Source organism: Macadamia integrifolia, chromosome 14, assembly GCF_013358625.1.
Source record: "Macadamia integrifolia cultivar HAES 741 chromosome 14, SCU_Mint_v3, whole genome shotgun sequence".
NCBI classification, from domain to species: Eukaryota; Viridiplantae; Streptophyta; class Magnoliopsida; order Proteales; family Proteaceae; genus Macadamia; species Macadamia integrifolia.
Genome location: NC_056570.1, coordinates 16,164,776 through 16,188,229, shown reverse-complemented (window position 1 = coordinate 16,188,229; position 23,454 = coordinate 16,164,776). Strand labels below are relative to the sequence as shown.

The 23,454-nt window shown below is 38.4% G+C and overlaps 1 protein-coding gene across 1 annotated transcript in view; it reads right to left on the bottom strand.

The window, feature by feature from the left end:
• LOC122062053 (probable cyclic nucleotide-gated ion channel 5) overlaps positions 1–23,454 on the bottom strand; it is a 56,423-nt gene that overhangs the window by 15,821 nt on the left and 17,148 nt on the right. Inside the window, exon 5 of the mRNA XM_042625689.1 lies at positions 14,815–15,110. Coding sequence (XP_042481623.1) covers positions 14,815–15,110 — 296 coding nt within the window. The remainder of the gene's footprint in view (positions 1–14,814; positions 15,111–23,454) is intronic.

The window sequence follows — 23,454 nt, the reverse complement described above, 5'->3', positions numbered from 1 at the left end:
GTTATTAGTTTGACAAAATTTCCCATGTTTCGTATGGTTGGGCCAAACTTATACAACCCATGGTTAAATAAGTGACTTTTTTCAATGGAAACATACATTGTTGTCCATATTTCGACAGAATCTCTCAAGTTTTGTGGGTTTTGACCAAGAAAGGGGGGATTTGGCCACAAAACATCAATTTTTTGCTTAAGTTTTTGCAATCTTCTTCAACTATCTTGCATTATGAACCGACATCAACCTAGAGAGGATTTCTTGGAGCTTCAAGGTAAACCCACTTTTTCCTCAAACTAATTTTTTGTTCAACATAGTAGTAAACAACATAGATATCTTTAAAGGCAACCATGTGTGCCATGTGCCATTTCCACATCCTCACAGTCTTAGTAAGCCATTCCCTAGGTTGGGATACTTGCAACATGCTGATAATGGGACTTATAGGTGGGAAGTGATGCACTTTCAAAACAACTGAGCCCAAAACATATCATGGGATTCATATGTGTTGCATTCAAAAGAACGGCTACAACATATGCAGTGGTACGCACCTCGAGGATTTAAGCCACCTATAAACTCCTCCGGTAATGAGTGGCGAGTGTTGTATGACTAATTCACTATCTCAGTTATATGTTTTGGTTGTTTCCATAGCTTATTTACATTTCTAGTACCGAAGTTATTTGTAGACTTAGTGTATATAACAAATTAACAAGGCTAGTGATGCAGTAGCGCTCCGATGGGTCGACCCAAACCCGCTCCAGAACCCGGACCAAGACCCAGATCCAATTTGGGTTCCAAGTTTAATAGAATATTCTAGGATTTTATTTTTATTTGAGAATATTTGTTTCCTATTTGAGTCCTTATGTGCTTTTAATTATGTTAGCCCAGGTGTAGGAGATTTTATTTCTATCTTAGTCTTTGATTTTAATTAGAAAGTTTTAATTTTATTTTATTATAAATTAGACATGTAATTCATGGGAAGATTATTTGAATTGAATAATGAGTTAAGTTGTCAAAAGGCCTGCGTGGCTGCTTTTTCCCTCCCTGCGATCTTCTCTTTCTCTTACCTCCTCCTAGTCCAGCGAGACAACCCCCCCTTCTTCTTCTTCTCTTCCCTGCGATCTCGCTTTTCTCTCTATCTCCCCTCCCTTCTCCTGTCCTTATTTTCTCCTTGCTCCTTCTTTTCTGGTTCTATTCCTGCAACCCTAGCAGTCCAAAAGAGAGGTATCGATCTCCCTTGACTCTTCATCTTTCCATCTTAGATTCTAGGAACTAAGCCAATACCCTAGGGCGACCCAGGTTGCCAAATCTGGGACCCATTAGTGGCCTGAACTGGGATTTTGAAACTGAGTTGCAGGTCTGATCTCTGTTATACCGCCAGAAAACTTTCAGGAGTTGTGCTTCTCTTCAGGTGAGATGATTACCTATACTACCAGTGGGTTAAAGAGGCTTATGAGTGAAGCTTTGAATGTCAGAATTTCAGACCCCTTTAAGCTTTAATCGATCCCCTTCACCGTAAGGAGTTCTCCCCTGTTGTTCACAACGCAGGTAAGAGGTTGAAGACAACCATCGTGGGTTATCAATAACCCTTTAATTTCTCTTATCCCATATTAATGACCCCTCCTTCAATCCCCTATTTACAACTTACCATTGAATCTTGCCCCTTCCAAGCATAGTTGTCACGGCATCGCCTAGGCGGCGATTTGGCGTCCCGGCAGAAATCCGAGGGCATGGCAGTACACCGATTTATGGGAGTCACGATTGGCGGCCGCCAGGGTCGTATAGGCGTCGCCAAGGCAGGGCCACGAACGCCATCGCACGCCTATTATACTAATCAATCGCTTTTTTTTTTACTTGCTATTAGGTGAAATACAAAAGAGAGTCTAAAACCCTCAATTTCTCAAATTGAAAGTCTAAAACACTTGAAGTTGACCTGCGACTACTGACCTGCTCCTTCTCCGGCACCGGCAATGAACCTGAACCCTCGAAGCTGACCTACGATTGCTGACCTTCTCCCTCTCCGACACCGGCAGTGAACCTGAACCCTCGAAGCTGACCTGCGATTGCTGACCTTCTCCTTCTCCGGCACCGGCAGTGGCAGTGAACCTGAACCCTCGAAACTGACTTGCGACTGCTGACCTTCTCCTTCTCTGGCTACTAATGCCCTACTTCTCCTTCTCCTTCTCCGGCAGCAAAACCAAGGTAAGGGGCCACCTGCGACATCTTTCTCCTTCTCCTTCTTCGTCTTCTTCATCTTATTCTTCTTTGCTTCTTTTTCTTCTTCTTCTTCAGTCCTTCTCTCCTCTTTCTTCGTCTTCTGCTTCTTATTCTTCTTCTTCTCTGCTTCTCTGCTTCTCTTTCTCCTTCTCTGTTCCTGACGAGTGACTTCCTTCTTCTCTTCTTCTCTCCTTCTCTCCTCCTACGTCTTCTGATTCTTCTTCTTCGCCTTCTTCTTCTGTTCTTCTCTTTCTCCTTCTTCTTCTTCAATTCTTCCCCTTCTCTGTTCCTTCTTCTCTTCTTCTCTCCTTCTCATTTCTCTCCTCCTTCGTCTTCTGTTGCTGAATTCTTCTTCTTCTCCTTCTCTGCTTCTCTTTCTCCTTCTTCTTCTTCGGTTCTTCTCCTTCTCTGTTCCTCCTTCTATGATTAATGTTTCATAACAGCATAAATAGAATTAGTTCTTAATCGAAGTATTGGATTGCTTGTTTTACTGCCTTATTTTAATCCATTCTTGTATCACTTGTTAAGTTGCTTCTGACCACTGATTTGAATCTTTTTTGGATTTTGATGTTGTTCTAATGGTTTTTTGTTAACATATATGTTAATGTTACTGTTTAACAAGTGTTTATATCTTTACAACTTGTATAGTTGTATACTTAAATACTTAATGTTAATGTTACTGTTTAACATACTTTGTTACTCTGTTTTATAAATTATAACTTCAATACTTGATGAGTTGATATTATCATGTTAATGTTATTGGTTAACACTAAACATACTTTGTTACTCTATTTTGTAACTTGTTGGATAATAGGACTAAGAGTTCATAATGGATGGTACTGTTGGTGGTAGTAGTGGGGGTGATAATATAAGCACGGCTGCATATGATCCGTCCAAAGACCCAACCAGGAAGGCCAAATCAAATGACCCTGGGTGGAAGTATGGGTATTGGCCTGACCTTTAAGACAAGAACCTTATTAAGTGCACTCTTTGTGGAAAAAACCTCAAGTGTAGAATTAAAAAGTTAAAGCAACATTTGGTGGGTGGATATGGAGATGTTGCTAAGTATACCAAGACAACTGTAGCGATTGCTACAGAGATGAATGCAGCTCTTATGCGCAATAAGAAAAAAAGGATGCAAGACATTTTGGATGATGATGATGTTGATGTTGATGTTGATGCTAGTGCTGGTGCTGGTGCTGGTGCTGGTGCTGGTGCTGGTGCTGATATAGAAGTTTAAGGTCATAGGCAGTCTAGTAGGACTCATTTTTTTACAACCTCTAGACTTATTCCTAGCTCTGGGACAGCTGCTAAGAGAAAGAAAGTAGTCATTCAGCCACAAGTAAGGGGCCCCATGGATACTCATGTTAGACAGACTCCTGAGCAAGTGGTTGCTGAGAGGCATCTTATGTAGTACTCAGACTACTATAGAGAACTGGTTTAGATCAGCGGAAGAAAAAAAGAGAGTTGATAATCACATTGTTGACTGGGTTTATCAGTGTGGTATTCCATTCAATGCTCTTAAGTCAAGAAGGTTTGAGGTGATTGTGGAATCTATTGCACAGTACGGATCAGGATATAAGCCCCCAAGTTATAATGAAGTGAGAGTGCCATTGCTAAAGGCAGCAAAGGATAGAACTGCAACGATGAAGAATAAATATGAAGAGTATTGGAAGCAGTATGGGTGCACTGTAATGACTGATGGGTGGACGAATAAAAGAGGAAGGCATTTAATTAATTTCCTCGTTAACTGTCTAGAGGGGACTTATTTTATAGAATCTATTGATGCATCTAGTATATCTCAAACTGCAGAGAAGTGTTTGAATTGATTGACAACAAAGTTCAAGAAATTGGTGAGGACTATGTTGTGCAAGTTGTGTCAGATAATGCATTGGCTTATAAATTAGCCGGTACAATGCTGATGCAGAAAAGGACAAAGCTATATTGGACTCCTTGTGCAGCACATTGCATTGACCTGATGTTAGAGGAAATAGGACTCTTAAAATCTAATAGGAATGTAATAAGTAAGGCAAAAAAAAGTAATCAACTTCATCTACAGGCACACACGCATTCTTGATGCAATGAGGGCTAGAACAAATGGGAGGGAACTTGTGAGGACAGCAGCTACTAGATTTGCAACTGCATTTCTGACACTTCAAAGCTTGTCAAAACATAAAGATGACTTAAGAAATTTGTTTATTTCTAAAGAAAGGACTAGTTCTAATTTGGCAAAGACTGAGGCTGGGAAGAAAGTGGTTGAGACAGTGTTTGCTGTAGCATTTTGGAATAGTGTGGAAAATTATCTTAGAGCTTCAAAGCCACTTCTTACTATCTTGAGGATTGTGGATGGTGATGAGAGGCCTTCTATGCTTGAGGTTTAATTTGCCATGGATGAGACAAAAAAGAAAATAAAAAAAAAAAATTGGGGATAGAGAAAGGCAATTCAAGAAAGTTTTAGATATTGTTAACAGGCGTTGGGAGATTCAGATGGGGCGACCTTTGTGTGGAGCAGCACTATTTCTTAATCCTAGCAAATTTTTTTCTCATAAGGAAGGTGATGATGGTGGCTACCAAATTATATCTTCTCTACAGCTTGCATTTAATGAAGTCATTGAAAGAATGATACATGAACCAGCTTTACAAGACAAGATAAATACTCAAGCCACTTTGCATAGATATTCTCGAGGTGGTTTTGCCTCGGATATAGCGATTAGATCACGGGAAACCATGAGTCCTAGTAAGTACATTGTTTAGTTGTTTTGTTTGTCAGTTTGTGTGATATATTAAATATTAATCTAACTATTTTTATATCTATTTATTTTTTATAGTTACTTGGTGGGGTTCATTTGGAGGTCATGCTTTTGAGCTTTCAAAGGTTGCAAGACGAATTCTAGGGCTTTGTTGCCCCTCTTTTGGTTGCGAGCGCAACTGGAGCACATTTGAGTTTGTAAATAGCTGGGTATTACATCTATTTCATATTTTAGACTTTTTATTTTTGGAACAATAACTTTGTTTGTTGTTCTCTATTGTTTATGAATTCAGATTCATACCAAGAAGAGGAATGGGTTGAAACATCAATGTTTGAATGATCTAGTCTATGTTCAATACAATCGCCACCTAGAATAAAGGTTTCAACAAAAGCGTCTCGATAACAGAAATTATGATCCACTTATGCTTGAAGAACTGGATTGGAGTAGTGAGTGGATGATTGGCGAGCAAGTGGATGATGTAGTCCATCCCGATGCTGATTTCACATGAAACGTTGCTGGTAGAGCAATGGGGGGGGCAACAATGGAGGGGCCCATCGACCCAAGAGAGCTCAATCATCAACCTCTAGAGGAAATATGTGCTACACACACCGTGGTAGAGGGAGGGCTGTTGGGGAGTCATCAGAATCAGATGGGGAAGAAGATTTGGAAGAAGAGGATGATGTGAATGATGACTTGGATGTCATAGATAACTTTGGTGAAAATCCAAATGCTTCTAGTGGGTAACAAAGGAATCTATCATCTGCTAATTTGTTGGATGATTATGATGATTAAGTTATTTGTGTTTGACTGTTTGAGTGTTTGGATTTTAAGTATTGTTTAAACTTTAAACTTTAAACTTTAAACTTGAACTTTGAACTTGGATGATTAGTTAAGTTTTCTTTTTTTATTTTATGTTGAATTCATTTGCTGTCAAGCTTCATTGCTTTAGTAAGTCATTAATAGCTTAACAGGTTAGCCACTTATCTTATCATTTGATCTATTCTTAGGTTTCCAAATATATATCTTTGATTCATATATGATATATTGACATATATACCTTTTACTTTGTTCAGGTTGCTCACTCACTTCCAATCATTGCTTTCAAGCTTCAGTCACAGGTTAGACTTTTACTTTTTTACTTTTGTGTGATGTACATGTTGATTTTTTAAGACTTAATGAGTGATGACTTGATGTATAACTGTATAAGTCAATAATTTATGTTGATTTTTGATGACATGATATGACTATGTTGATTTTTTGATGATTTGATGTTACTTAATGTTTGTTTTATATGTTATAGGGTATATATTCTAGGCTTATAGCATGCTAAATAACTTTAAAAAAATAGGAAAAATAAAAAAGTAGCATACTAAATAATTTTAGAAAATAAAAAAATAAAAAATGACACAAGGGCGATTTGACAACCATAGCAACACCAAAACGGCGATTCATCGCCAAATCAATTACTCCAACCCTCCACCACCATGGATCGATTTGACGTCGTGACAACTATGCTTCCAAGTTTACCCCTAGCTAATAAATAGTAATCCCTTCAAATCCCTTTGGTTCTTTAGCTGTTATTAATATAGTTTCTAAGGCGGTAAGGCGATGGAGGCGTTTGAGGGTCTTTCGGAACGTCTTAGCAATAAGGTGGGCATAAAGCGTCGCATTATCGACTAAAGCGTTCCTGTGTAATTTTTTTATAAAACCAATCTATTTGGCTCAAATCCTAGTTAAATCCTATTACTCATATATTAAATAAATATTAAAGGTTCATATTCATACCAATGTAAGATATTCATCAAGAAAACAAATCAATAATGTGAATAAAATAAGTTCATCTTCATCAATCATCATAACATATTAACATATAATATAAATACATAATTATGAAACAAAATTATAAATATAAAGAAAAGAAGACATAAAAAATACAAGTATTTATTATACTTACCTCTATGATGCCAAAATGAGTGCCTAAGCCATAAGGTCATCCACTATATTTCTACTCCTGTCAAAGAAGAATGAAGCTCACCATTGCCAGAGCAAAATGGTCTTCTGGATCAGTGGTTCTTCCTTGTTCCTTGATTCCTTCTCAAAGCCCTTTCTTAAGACCCTTGACAAAATCCAAACCCTGTTTGTGAATCGTGTTTTGGTTTTATTTGTTTTGGTTATTTTTGGTGGAGTAAGCTAATCCCATACATCTCAAGTGTTAACAAAACCATACACTTACCAATAAAAAATCTATATTTGGAATCTTCATAAAGTAATTTTAAAATGTATTTGAAAAAAAAAAAACCGATAAGGAGCCACTTCACATAAGGCGGAGCATTGCCTTACCATCTCTAGACCGCATCAGCGCCAAGGTACTGCTAAGGCGTCGCCTTTCCAACGCTTTAAAAACTATGGTTATTAACCCTTGAGAGTCCTGGTTTATTACAAGATTGCCACTGGTTATTAAAAATTGCATTATTTGTTGATTGGTTGGGCCCAATAAGTGATCCGATTGATACTTGTGCAATTTTACAACTTGTGGACCCACCGGCCCCCCTGCATTAGCTAGTGTACAACATCATTCAGTGTAAACAAGCTTGGTTTAACACCACAAGTACCATTTTAGGTTTTTTTTTTTTTGAAAATACTTAATGGATTAGCTGTAAAATATCAAAATTAGGTTATACACAAAACATCAGACCAAAAAAAAAAAAAAATTTCTAAGGATTGAAACCAAGGTTTCCTCAGCCCATAAAAAGTACCTAGTTTCCCTGAAATTTTGCAAGTCTCGACCAATGTCAAAACCTAAGATTTAGAACCTTTTCTACAGGAGTAAGAAGAAAATTGCAGTGGCTCGATCAAGTGTAGAGTCTGAATATAGAGCTATAGCACATACGATAGCTGAAATGATGCGGTTGAAATCCTTGATACAGGAGTGGGTATTCCAAGTTACTAAACCTATGGAGATGTATATTTATAATTAAGATGTGATATATATTGCTAGTAATTAGTTTTTCCATAAGAGAACCAAGCATATTGAGGTTGACTACCATTTTGTGATAAATTTGTTTCAGTACTGAAACAAATTTCTACTCTGTTTGTCAACTCATCCAATCAACTTGGCAATATGTTCACAAAGGCATTGTTCAATCCTACATTCCTCAGTGATTTCTCCAAGCTGGGTTTGGGTGATACATATATATATATATATATATATACATATTTCAGCTTGAGGGGGAGCGTCAAAGTGTAAACATGATAAGGGGGAGTCTCCCCTTATAGTAGTGTGAGCGTGTTAAGAGTTAGTAGTAGTCTTATGGGTGCTTATCTATTAGTTGCTTACTTTATCTACTTTAATTTGTGTCATGTAGTTAGACTAGGACTGACTCTTATTACTTCACTACTAAGAGTTTATTTCTCAGATATATTGTAAAGTAACTACTTTAGATACCTGAGGTCAACCATAAATAAAGATGACATAGAGGATGATGTTTCACAGTGAATTAAAATGGGATGGATTAAGTGGAGAGGTGTGACCGGAGTGCTATGTGACCAATGTATTCCTTTAAAGTTTAAAAGGAAGTTCTATAGAATTGTTGTTCGACCGGCTATAATGAATGGGGCGACATGTTAGGAAATTAAGAAGTGTCATGTAGAGAAGTTATGTGTAGTAGAGATGAGCATGTTGCGACGGATGTCTGGCAAAACTAAAAAGGATAAAGTAAGGAATGAACATATTAGAGCTGATTTGGAAGTGGCCCCGATTAATGACAAGATCCAATAAAGTCGTTTGAGATGGTATGGTTATGGTTAAAGGAGGCCTAGGGACGCCCTAGTAGAGAGGAGTGATATGATAAAAATTAAGGGAGCTAAAAGATCCAGGGGCAGGCCTAAAATGACCATAGGAGAAGTTGTGAGGAGTGGCATGAGGAGTATAGGTCTTGTACCTAAGATGACCTCAGACATAGCATATTGGAGGGCCGGGATCCATGTAGCCGACCCCATTTAGCTGAGTTTCTCCCATTTTGCTGGGCTCTGCCTCTTTCCTCTTACTTTCATTGTCCATCTCTCATCTCCATACATGCCTCTTCATCTTTTCCTTTTTTTACTTTCTTCATTTCTCCTTTTATGTTTGGACCTCATTTTTTCCTACATTGTTTTGCATGGATCCTTGTAGCCGACCCCATTAAGTTGGGATAAGGCTGAGTTTGTTGTTGCTTTTGCTGGTCCACGATAGGAATAATTTGGTCCTATTGTGTTCCAGAGTTCCTCTCTCTTCTCTCTTGTATCTTTTGTCTTCTCTCTAATATCTTCTTCCTTCTCTCTTAACATTGGAGGACTGGTTATCATATTCCCTGATGCTACAAAGGCAAAAGTCAAACTACAGTTATCATTTTCATTTCTCAGCCATTTAAAATGCACTCCACTAAAATGAAAGGCAAGAATTTATGAATAGACAGACATTTAACATAAAGCACTAAGCTAAAGCAGTCATACTCAAAGTCCATTGTCAACATGTAAAATGTCATCAAATAAAAGAGGGGGGGGGGGGGCGAGCCTATGGAATAGGTAAACCCACCCATGAACGATAGCGCTATTACAACTCCAAAGGAGTAGGACATTCCGACCATAGGCAAAAGCGGCACATGGGAAACACAAAATGGTGAACCTGGATGAGCCTTACATATTTCTCAAACTAGTCTATTTGTGAACTACTGCTTCATCAAACTGGAAAATCAGGTCTACACATTTCCAAAACTCTTGCCTTTACTTCATGTATTCATCCTTCCAACATAACATTCTTTGAGGAAGAGGGAGAAAAAAAATAAACATCTTAGTATAGAAAAAAGGGCATACCCAGTGCACAAGGCTCCCGCATGTGCGAGGTCCAGGGGGGTGAGAACTACGCAGCCTTACCCCAAGAATGTCGAGATGTTGTTTCATCGCTTGACCACCAAGTCAAAACATTCATACCTTACCATTGGACCAACGTGCCCCTTGAAAATCTTAGTATAGAAACTGACTCATAAACTATCTCTTAGAAAACAGAAATCACTGGAAGTACTTTCTCATATTTTCCCCTCTCATCATCCTTAGAAAAATAATAATGATTTATTAAACCAGTTTGGCCAAGAAATTGATTTAATAGGTTTAGTCCAGGACTAGTACATGGATACTGGGATAGCACTTCAATCGAATGTTCTGATGTTCAAAAGCCATCTTAAATTATAGACGGGGTTTTATCTAATGATAACATTTCTTAGGCATAGTTCAACTTGCTTATCCTTATCCCCATAATTAGGGGTTAGCTTCACAATTCTCCATTCATCATTCCACTCTTTTTTAAGAAATTGATTAAAACCCATAAGATATCACTGAACTTGACAAAGCCTCACCCAAACAATTGGGACCAACAAAATGGATCCCGTCGCACATCATACAATATCTCAGATTTAAGTAATCTTAAACTTGTTGGAAAGCTAGTTTTGTGTTATACCTAATACAAAAAGTCTCAACTGAAAATAAAATCGTTTGACTAATAAAACTTATTATAGAAGAAGAAAATTTCTCTAAATATCAATAAGTCATGTTGATTTTTATGACTTGATGTGAGTGTGACTATGTTGATTTTTATGACTTGATGTTGCTTAATGTTGATTAGTTTTTTATGTCATAGGAGGGCGATGACTAAGCGTCCAAGTTGTTTGCCTGGGGCCTAGGCGACAGTAACCTTATTGCACTGCATGCTGCCATGTGTTTTGGCACTTATTTATGCCAAATATCATTTAAGTCATTTACTTAAATAAGCAAATACCCCCTATTTGAATCCAATAAAAATAGTTTAAAAATCAAATTCCAAAATGATAAAAAGTCAACCCCCCAGTCCAAGAACAAAAACGGGATTTTGGTTATATGGGTGATTTTTAACTTTTAAATGCTGGGGTTTTTCTCAATTATGAAAATTTTATAAATTCTATCATATTAAAACATTGCTAAAAACCAAAACTTCGGAAAAATAATTTTTTGTTTTGATATCCATAAAATTATTTTCATTCAGGCGATTTTAACAGCATTCGCGCACTTAAAAATAAGTTTGACCGAAGCATAACTTTGTCATTACAACTCAGATTTAAGTAATCTTAGATTTGTTGGAAAGCTAGTTTTATATTTAACTAATATAAAAAGTCTCATGTAAAAATAATATCATTTGAAAAGTCAAATTTATTATAGAATAAGAGCATTTCTCTAAATATTGATTTTTTATAACTTAATGTTAATTTTTTACGATTTAATATGGATAAATGTTGATTTTTAATGACTTGATGTTTAATCTTGATTTTTTATGATACAAGGTATATATAGCTTACTAAATAATGTTAAAAAATAGGGAAAATAAAGAATAACACCTAGTTGCCTTGTTCGCCTTAAGGCGGACGCCTTCTTGCCTAAGTGCTTAAACAACCCTCCACTGCCTTGGTTTGCCATGGCACCGTGACAACTATGGGTATATATTATAACATACAAAATAACTTTGGAAAATAGGGGAAATTAAAAATAACACATGGGCGATTTGATCACCATGGCAACGCTATAGCAAGCGATTCATCGTCAAATTGATTAGCCACCCCTCCACCGCCTAAGGTCGCCATGACGCAGTGAAAACTATGATTGCCATCAAGTGGTGGTGGTACTTAGTGTAGAGCAACATGCATTAGTACATGTTCAGTCAACCCTACTAAACATGGAGGAGAGGCCAAAGCCTCAGAAGTGACAGGGAGAAAAACCTTAAGCAAAGAAAAAAAATTGAACCCAAAATTGGAGTAGGTTTTAAGACCAAGTCGAGAAAAGAGATGCCAGAGAATGATTGGCTTATTGAATGATAAAGGCCACCACTTTATTTATAAATGGAGAATGATTACAAATATGGAATGCTGGCTAAGAATGACTGAATTCTTATCTAGCATATGAAACATGTGCATAATGAAGCTAAACACCATACTGAATCTAGACTCATTAACATGGTTTTAAGTATCATACGTATCGTACTGTAACGGCCGATACATATCTTTATCGGCCCTTACCGATACAATACACCAATACGATACATGAAATTTTTAAAACCCTTTCGTATCGATATATATCCTACAATACATACTGATACACCGATACACCACCGATACGATACGATACACACTGATACGTACCGATGCTCTATGGAAAAAATAAAATCGAGTGAAATGTATGGTTCGGTACATATCGGTGCATACCGATACATACCAATATGGTACGATACGTACTGATACAGTGCACTATGGTCAAATAATGGTCAAGTTGGCTCATTTTTCAAAAAAACACGATTTTTTGAGGGGTTTTTATTCTAAAGTTGCTGCCAGCCATATTTCTCTCTAACTAAAGTGGAAATCAAGGCTAGTAATAAGGATTTTACATTTATGGGACAACTACAAACCTTGAATTCTTAGCGCGATACATCAATTTAGTGTTTATGCATAATTCATGTTATCAATAGCTGTTTTTAACAAAACTTTTATGCAAAAAATGTATAAAAAAGTGTTTCCTATCCATTTATGTGTGTATCTTTAGCATATCTTAGCATATCTCCGATACGATACGATACGATACCCTCCGATACGTATCTTAATTTTGGCCGATCGATATAGCGACCGATACCGATACTTTCATCCTTGCTCATTAACACCTTTACTCTTAATATTTAAGTTATTTAGTGTTTGGATGGGTCCATAGCGATCCCAAACAGGGTTTTCGAATCTGAGATTGTTTGGTGTTCGATGGTGCATAAAAGTAATAGAAGGAATCTTCCTGCTTAAACCCTAGAAACAAAGAAAAGTATCATAACCTTGATGTAGAACAGCAAGAGGTTTAGATTTCTAGGACTGAACTACAAGTAAGAAGTGGTGAGAAGAGTGTTAGGACTGATTGGGCCCTTAAAAAGAAGAAATTGGAAAAGGAGTAAGAAATAAGTTAATATTAAGGGCCATAAACAGTACCTGTGAATACTTATAGAAGAGGTTGAAGAAACAGAAAGTATAAAAAGTTAAACATTTCAAGAAAAGAAGACAAAGATAGGTGCTGTTATGGTGCTATGAGCAGACACTAAGATATAAGTGGGAGAAAGAGGAGGAGAAGAAGGGAAGGAGGGAGATAAAAGGGGAGAGGGGGGAGGGGGGAGGGGGGGAAGATGAAGGGATCAGCTCCCTACGGGCTCATGTGAGACCAAATTACTAAACACACTTTCATTTCATTCCATTCTCTTCATCCTTCAAGAGGAGTTTAATGTCCTAATATAGGAAAAGGTTGCTTGTTCATGAAGCTAGAGATAGCTTTCTCAAGAAGCACTTAACCTCTAAGTTCCTTAAGGTCTAAGAAATCAAAAGTTCAATCCCAAATATAGCCTCAAGCAAAATGACGGAAATAACACAGCCTAGTGTCACTAATAACAATACTAACCTACCTGTAATTACAACAATACCCTCCCGAATGCATAAAATTACATTATCGTTAAGTAAAACAATCTTAAACCCCAATTTGAACTAGTTAAAGGAATCCCAAAGTAGGCCCAAAATAACCAAATCCCCTGCTAGCCCCGTTCCCCATCAAAACTCCTAGATTTTTTTGGGAGAACTCAAAATACCCATTAAAAAAATTTGCTATCAGAAAAACCCAACGTTTAATTTTTTTATCCTTTAAACTGTTAGGAGTTAAACTCCTATCCTTTAGCCCCATCTTACTGCTTTTCAGTTATCGGAAAAAAGGACCCTATTACCCCGGCAAATCCTTAACATTTTAACTCCAGAACTAATATCTTCTCCACTACTTATTTCCTCTTTAGCCTTATTTGCACCCATCTTCTCTGTCTCCCCCCCCCCCCCCCCCCAAAAAAAAAAATCCACCATTAGAAACCATAACTAAACTCTTTGGACTAGGGGAGTCTCCCTCTCATATAGGGGGATCTATCACTAACACTGCATCTAAAACTTATGAATCATGATCTGATTTTCCTTGTTTTTCCTAATAAATTTGTGGTGGTGGTAAAGCTGTGGAACCCTGTTTCTGGGGGATTAAATCCAAACTGGATCACTCCTTTAGAACATTACCACAGCTCTGTCGCTCAGAAGTTGATCTTGTAAGCAATTAGTTGAATCTTTATAGGGAGAGAAAGTATTCAAATGAGAGCATAGAAATTGAGAGTTTAGAATTTTGACATGGGAGGATCCCCCGAAAAGGTCTCTGTAGATCCCGCCTCCCAAAGCTAGCAACCAGCTTTTTCTTAACACGATGACTCCGATTCAGTTTTGATGTTAAAGAAGCAGTACATCAGCTCCTCACTGTGCTTGCAACAGTAAAAAATTTCTCATCTCTTATTCTAACATTAACAAAAAGCCTCACAATTGTGTGTGTGTGTGTGTGTAAGTGAGAGACAGAGAGAGAGAATGAACCAAAAATACTGTATACATACATACGGCAGGCATTTTGTTCAGGGAAGCCAATGTTGATTGGGTATTAGAATCATAATGCCAAGCTACTTTTTTTTTTTTTTGGGACATGACCCTTCAGGATTCATGAAATGGCAGGATGGAAACCTTGCAGATGCATGTTTCGAAGTATCATATCTATGGATCAACCTTGCAATAAAACACATGTGCATGATGCATTATAATACTTGCATATCCTGAATCAGCTAATATCAAATTGATACAGATTTTTCCCTATTGAATAACATTCCATAATGAATGTAACATAGCCACCATTTACACAATCATTTTGAAACATAATGGAAGCCATTAATTATCAATACTAGGAAAAAAAAATTAACAAGCCAAGTTACCTCAAGTTTTGTAGCCCCCACCATAAACAGTAACAATATTTAGACAGGAACTGCCTGGATGCAACAACACCAGATGTCAAAGCCTGCGTATAAATTCCAAAATTGAATTCTCCTTCTGAAGAACATGCCTTAGCAAAAACACCTTCACTGATGCCGAGCCAGGCATCATAACCTTCCATATGCCAGTTGCCACAATACAAGTAATTTTGATTGCATTGACTATTAGTCTTACAAGCTTCCTGCCAGCAAGCATTATTGCGTTCTACTGCCAATAAGTACCAGAAAGCACCAACTATCTGCAAAATATCCTCTCTTAGTGGTAAAAAAAATGGGCCACAAACTGCTTCCAAACATCTATATTGCATTCAACCAATTAGTGGAGACCAAGAGGATCGAAGAAAAGAGATTCAGAGATTTGTTCTATAATTGAACTAATTAACAAGACGAAACTCAAATGCCCTTTAAGTAAAGCTGTGGACAGGAAACAACTGCCTTAGGCAGATTTTACAAAAATGAAGGGAGCATGAACCGCCACATTATAAGTTAGAATGTAGGGATTGTGAGAGAACAAGAGAGAAAGAGAGGAAAAGGATGAATGAATGCCTCCCCATTGTAAAGGCAAGGCCTTGTGGTTTGTTAGTAATTCCCTTGTAGGGATTGGTAATGAATTTTTTATTAATCCACAAAGGAGAGAGAGAGAGAGAGGAAAAGCAGAGATGAGAGCAAAAGGCTGAAGGAGAAGAGAAGAACAGGAAAAATGATGGAAAAATGTTGTGTAAGAGAATTATCTCACCCACATCTCCACTAATATAATATCAGGAATTACATACACCTCCTTAGGGAGGTAAAATATAAAAAGGACAAATACAATATAAGACAAGAAGTAAATAAGCTAGTGATGTGGATCTGGATTCCAAGGACTGAAATCGGATCGCTTAGGGCCCACAAGAATGACTAAAAATCTCAAATTTAATGATTGAGGGGCAATATTGTAAATTCAGAAACAACCATGTGCATTACTGATATTATAACAAGTGACAGGGATGACAGAAATAGGGAAATTAAAAGAGGGGGGTGTTCTGTAATTGATAAAGTAGGGAGGAACTAATAGAACACACTTTTCAGTATAAGGGGTTTATTTGTAAAGTAATTGTCCTTACTTGTAATTTCAGAAACCCTATCATCTTCTTCTTCTTCACGATAGAACACAAAACGGTAACCAAGTGTAGACCTTCAAAGGAGAGAACTCCCTCACCAGAGTTGCTGGATTTGCAAGTTTAGGACAAGGATCAAAACCCCAAGCCCTATCGGATGCACTTGACAACCAGCAGTGATAGACTCCACCAGCAGGAACTAATTTGTTCTACAACTCAGTCTATCACAGGTACAGAACCAGATCTGAACTTCTGGTCAGAGCTTCCGGTAGAGACCAAACTTGGTCTTGGATCTGTGTATGGTGAGTCGTTTCTATTGTAGGAATGAGTCCCAAAAATCTTGAACTGGTCTGGTGTGTTTTTGTAAAGATCGAGCCCCAACACTAGGGGTGGAAGTATTGCCCAGAACAGGGGCTAGGAGAGGAAACCAGCGAGAAGAAGGAAAAGAAGGAAAAGAAGAACAAAGGGGAAAAGAAGATTTCAGAGAATCAGGGAGGGGGGAAAACAGCCCACGGCAACCATGATTTTCATACCAAATTTCAATTCTTCCAAAAAAAAAAACTTCAAATCTCAAAACTGAGTTCTTCTCTATTACATGACTAATATAAAGGAAAAATCAAACAATTAATGGAAACTACTTGAAAATGGAAACTATTCTAAAATTAGAAGCTAGCTAATTTAAAAAGAAATTAATTCTAAAACAATAGAAAATCAAATCAAAAGATATTTCTTTCCTAAGTCCATCGTGCAACTACATCAGCTCTCCCGGTCTTAAAAGAACTCGACTCCGTCGAGTTAGGTCGTGCTCCTAAGATACCCTTGTAAGTTGCTCGTTGATGAGGTGGCACGTATCTCGAAGCAGAAGATGGGAACATAACACCAAGAGGAGGGAGGGTAGGCTGACGTGTCACTAGAGCAGGAGTCAGTCGACGACGTGGCATGTCTGATAATGCGTGTGACCTCATAAAGTACATACGACCTCCTTGCTTCACCTTGATGGTGTTCAATGCACCATCATAGAGAATGCCTGCATGTCGCTACCAAGGTCGCCCTAGAAGAATGTCACAGTGTGCCAATGGGGTGACCAAACAGGTGACATGGTACTGTAGTGGCCCAAACTGTAGATGTACTCGAACAACTGTAGTGGCCTCTTCTCGAGCTGTGGGTCTAAAACCTTGCACGTGAATCTTCTTGAAAAGCTGCTTCTTTGGAAGGTTGTGTGCTCGAACAAATTCATCAGATATAAAATTTGCTTCTGCCCCAGTATCAACAATTGCATGAACATCAATAGGGTCGGAGCCGTGCAGGAAAGTACCCTTCTGTCTGAAGAGAGGAGCCTTATCAACTAGTCTATTCGAAAAAGATGAAAGGCTAGCTGAATGGGCTTCTACATCCTCATCTTCATCATCGATAATATCATTGTCCTCGAGGGGATAAGGATATAAATGAGATTCATCTTCACTCTTCTTTGTTGGCTACTTCTCTGCTATGTTCACAGAACGAGTCATGTTGGGACACTTATTGGAATAGTGACCCTTCTCGCCACAACTATGGCATATGATATTCTTCACCCCAACACTATCCTTGTTGAACTCTGACCCTTTTTCTTCAACTCTGCGAGCTTCAGGCTTCTTTTCCTCCATACGTGGTGGAGGTCTATAAACTGAAGAAGTCTTGAGCATACCCTTCCAATAAATGGACTTCTCTTCAGCTATCTTGGCATGAGCTGCTGCCACATCAAGAGACCTGAAATCAGTGTTAGCCAACTCAAGTCGAATCTCAGTACTTAACCCACTGATATATCGTATCACCTGTTGCTGGTCTGTTTCCTGAAGTCGACACCTTGAAGACAGTTGGTGGAATTCGAGGGTGTAGGAATCCACATCTTTGTTCCCTTGTTGCAAGTTAAGTAATTTATGGAACATTACCTTTTCATAATTAAAAGGAACAAATTTTTCAGTCAGGATTTGCTTCATGACCTCCCAATTGGTAACGGGTCCAAGTCTTCTGACAAACCTTGCATGTAGTACATCATCCCACCATGAACATACATACCCAATAAACTTGGTGACGATAAGTTCACACTTCTTCACGTCTGGAAGAGATTTATACGCAAAAATTCTCTCCACTTTGGTAAGCCAGTCAAGAAATTCCTCAGGTCCCTTTTCACCACTGAACTCGGGAACCTCAACTTTGATGCCATAATCTCTGTCAAAAAATTGTCGGGTAACATCCTGTGGAACAACTGGATCAAGTTGCTGCCTCTGAGGTGTATCTTCGATCCGTAAAGTGTTAAGCTGAGGAGGTAATGTAGAGGATCCTTCTTCAGCTCGCTTATCGGACCTCTTCATAAAGACAATCATCTCTTCCATAAACTTGTCAAACTTGGCTTCAGTCCTCTCAAGCCTAGCATCAGTAATCTGTTGGTTCTCGGCTAACTCACGATACAATTTGTGCAACTCAGCATTGGTGATGTGACTTGCCATGGTTAGAAAATTACAGAAAAATTTGCTCTGATACCACTTGATGCGGATCCGGATTCCAAGGATTGAAATCGAATCTCTTAGGGCCCACAAGAATGACTAAAAATCTCAAATTTAATGATTGAGGGGCAATATTGTAAATTCAGAAACAACCATGTGCATTACTGATATTATAACAAGTGACAAGGATGACAGAAATAGGAAAATTAACAGAGGGGGGTGTTCTGTAATTGATAAAGTAGGGAGGAACTAATAGAACACACTTTTCAGTATAAGGGGTTTATTTGTAAAGTAAAGTAACTGTCCTTACTTGTAATTTCAGAAACCCTATCCTCTTCTTCTTCTTCACGATAGAACACAAAACGGTAACCAAGTGTAGACCTTCAAAGGAGAGAACTCCCTCACCAGAGTTGCTGGATCTGCAAGTTTAGGACAAGGATCAAAACCCCAAGCCCTATCGGATGCACTTGACAACCAGCAGTGATAGACTCCACCAGCAGGAACTAATTTGTTCTACAACTCAGTCTGTTCTGCAACTCAGTCTATCACAGGTACAAAACCAAATCTGAACTTCTGGTCAGAGCTTCCGGTAGAGACCAAACTTGGTCTTGGATCTGTGTATGGTGAGTCGTTTCTATTGTAGGAATGAGTCCCAAAAATCTTAAACTGGTCTGGTGTGTTTTTGTAGAGATCGAGCCCCAACACTAGGGCTGGAAGTATTGCCCAGAACAGGGGCTAGGAGAGGAAACCAATGAGAAGAAGGAAAAGAAGGAAAAGAAGAACAGAGGGGAAACGAAGATTTCAGAGAATCAGGGAGGGGGAAAACAGCCCACAGCAGCCATGGTTTTCATAACAAATTTCAATTCTTCCAAAAAAAAAAACTTCAAATCTCAAAACTGCGTTCTTCTCTATTACATGACTAATATAAAGGAAAAATCAAACAATTAATGGAAACTACTTGAAAATAGAAACTATTCTAAAATTAAAAGCTAGCTAATATAAAAAAAAAATTAATTCTAAAGCAATAGAAAATCAAATCAAAAGATATTTCTTTCCTAAGTCCATCGTGCAACTGCATCAGCTAGTTCCTAAAGTACCCTTAATGCACAAACTCTAACACTTCCCCCCTCAAGCTGAAGAATAAAAGTCATACATTCCCAGCTTGCACAATAGGGTACTGAACTGATGATGGATGGGCCTCTTTGTAAAGACATCTGCCAAGTTATCACCAGTCCTCACAAAAGGAGTGCATATATAGCCAGAGTCAATCTTCTCTTTGATGAAGTGTCTGTCCACCTCTATGTGCTTCATCCAGTGATGTTGCACATGATTGTGAGTTATACTTATGGTAGCTTTGTTATCACAATATAGACGCATGGGTGCCCCTTATCAAAACCCAACTCCTGGACTTTCCTCAATCATAAGAGTACACATACTCCATGAGCTACAGCTCTAAATTCCACCTAGCACTTGGTCGAGCTACAATCGACTTCTTTTTACTCCTCCATGTAATTAGGTTACCACCCACAAATGTATAATACCCAAATGTAGTATCACCTGTCAGAAACTAAACGGGCCCAATCAACATCAATGTAACTTTCTATCCTCAAATGGTTATGTATAGCATACAATAGTCCTTTCCTTGGGTTGGACTTTAAGTACCTGAGAATGTGGTATACAGCATCCGAGTGCCCACTCTTGGGGGCATGCATGAACTGGTTCACCACTCCCATTGTATAGTGATGTCTAGGTGAGTCAAAGACAGACAGATAAGCTTCCCCACTAGCTTCTGATATTTCCCTTGTTGAAGTCTTCCAATAGCTTGTGATTCTTCTCAATAGAATAACTTACAGGTTTGCAACCCAACATCCCTGTTAATATAACAAGTCCAACACAAACTTTCTTTGACATTATTTATGCCCTTCTTGGATCTTGACACTTTAATTCCAAGAAATACATCAAAAGTCCCGGATCTTTGATCTCAAACTGTTGGGCCAAGTAGGTCTTCAATCTAGCTTTCAGCCTATCATCTCCAGTCGCCACAATGTCATTAACATAGACAATTCGGGTTGTAATGGTGACATTACGTCGCCTAGTAAACAAGGTGTGGTCAGCTTGACTCTGGGAATACCCATTCTTCAGAATAGCCTACTTGAAACTTTCGAACCATGCCTTTGGGGACTGTTTGAGACCATTAATGCCTTCTTGAGGAGATGCACTTTCCCTTCGACTGAAGAGAACTTGAAGTCAAGTGGAGTTTGCATGTACACCTCCTCTTCTAAGTCACCATGAAGGAAGGAATTCTTCACATCTAATTGATACAATGGTCAATCTCTATTTGCTGCAAATGATAAGAGAACCCTTATAGAATTATGCCTAGCCACAACAGCAAATATCTCCTGATGGTCAATCACATACACTTGACTATACTTTTTAGCCATCAACCATGCCTTGTATTTCTCAGCAGCACCACCTGACTAGGTACTAATTGTGTAGACCCACCTGCATCCAACCAAAACTTTCCCCCTAGGAAGCCAGTTTCTAAAAATAGTTTTTCTCAAGTACCATCATTTCCTTAAACATGGCTTGCTTACACTTTGGGTCTAACATAGCTTTAGTAACATTCTTGATAATGGAAATAAAGGAAAGTGCAACAATAAAAGAAACTCGTGTAAAAGAGAGAGAGAGAGAGAGAGAGAGAGAGAGAGAGCATTATAGGAAACAAACTAGGCTATAGGATTAGTACAAACTCTCTTTCCCTTTCTAGTAGCTATAGGAAGATCTAACTTATAAGGAAGAGAAGGGATGCTACCTGACTGAGGAAAGAAAAAGTGGATCCAAGGAGGACTCTTGGCAGGTCTTCTTTCCCCTCCTTTTGTACACAAGTAACTTCTTCTCATTCCCAAAACCACCACCTAAAGGATCACCAATATCAACAACATCCACCTCTTTATGTTTCCCAATATCAAGCATAAAAAGAGAAATAAGCAAGGGGGAAGAAAGGAGATGACATCAACAACCTTTTCACTCCCACTATTCTCCCCCTGAGGAGGATGTTGATGGGTAGCAAAGAAAGGCATAGATTCAAGGACGTCGCCTTCTAGAAGAAGGATGGCAACACTTAGAGCCTTTGGTAGTGGAGAAATACCCAAGAAAGAGGCATAAGAGAGCCTTGGGGTTAGGTTTAATCCAAGAGGATTGGTTAACATAAACATAACAAACACACCCAAATACATTGAGGGAAAGATAGAAAGTAAAAACCTGAGGAGACAAGGTTTCACAGGAGTTTTGGAACCAAGAATTTTTGTAGGCATGTGGTTGATTAAGAATGCAGCAATAAGAAGAGAAACAGACCAAAAGTCTTAGGAGTACACATGCCAAATCAAAGACTCCTAGTGACTTCCATCAAATGGTGATTTTTCCTCTCAACTGCCCCATTCTGTTAGGGTGTATCAACAAACTAGCTGATGAATAATATCATCATTAGTAAAAAAAAAGTTTTGGTGACCACCATATAGGGGACCTGAGACATCTGCTCCACCTGCTTATGTGTTGTAGGGCATTGCCGTTCAAATAACTTGAAGTGGGTAGCTAATGGAGTGCTAACCGGCTTAACCTATTCCATATTGAAACGCTCTAGCACCTTTTCAACATACCACTTCTGAGTTACCCAAAGTTTACATCCACTTCTATCTCTAAGGATTTCCATGCCAAGTATCTTCTTAGCAGCACCAAGATCCTTCATCTCAAATTTAGCACTCAATAAAGACTTCAAAGAGCCTATATCATGCTTATTCTTTGCAGCAATGAACATGTCATCAACATAAAACATCAACAAAATAATGGAATTATCACTTGACACTTTATAATAAACACAACTACCATACTCACTTTTTGTGTAGCCAATCTTCATCATGTAGGAATCAAAGCGCTTGTACCACTGCCTAGGAGATTGTTTAAGACTATAAAGCGACTTCTTAAACAGACAAACATAATCTTCCTTTCCCTGCACCTTGAAACCTTCAAGCTGCTCCATGTAAATCTGTTCTTCCAAGTCACTATAAAGAAACGCCATCTTCACATCAAGCTGTTTAAGCTCCAAATCATACATGGCCGCCAAGGCGAGTAGTACCCGAATGGAAGTGTGCTTCACCACTGGAGAGAATATTTCATTATTTTCATTGTAGTCTACCCCCTCCTTCTGTGCATAGCCCTTGGCTACAAGTCTGGCCTTATACCTTTCATGCTTATTCTCAGATGCTGCCTCTTTCTTACGAAATACCCATTTACACCCAATGATTTTTATTCCCTCGGGTTTTTCAACAATCTCCCTAAGTCTTGTTCTTTTGTAGAGACTCCATTTTCTCCATCATAGCCGCCATTCACTTATCATATTGTGCATCACTCAAAGCATCCTGGCAAGAAAATGGATCACTTATACCTACATTAAGAACATAGGCAACCATGTCCTCAAACCCGTATCTCACAGGTGCTTTGTGAGTACGTTTCCTTTTACCCTTTTCCATGGTATAGGGAACTTCTACTGTTTCCTGTTGTCCGGGTAAGTCACTGGATGACTCATTCTCTCTTGTTGTTTCTGACTCACCTAACTTCACCTGCACAATAGAACCTCATTTATTTTCATCAACTGCTTGTGAACTACAGTTTGACTTCACCATGTGAGACTCATCAAACACAACGTCCCAGCTAACCAAAACCTTCTGTGAACTTGGATCCTACAACTTGAATCCATTTACTCCTTCCTCAAAACCAAGAAAGATACACTACTTAGATTTTAAGTCTAGCTTGGAACGTTGTTGATTCTCTACATGAGCATAGGCTGGAAAACCAAATATTTTTAGAATATAATAATCTACTGGTTTTTCTGTCTATACCTCTTCAGGAATTTTACAATCAATTGCCTTTTAATGGAGACCTGTTGATAAGAAAACATGTCATATTCACTGTTTTTGCCCAAATCTCTTGCTCAACCCTACATTCAG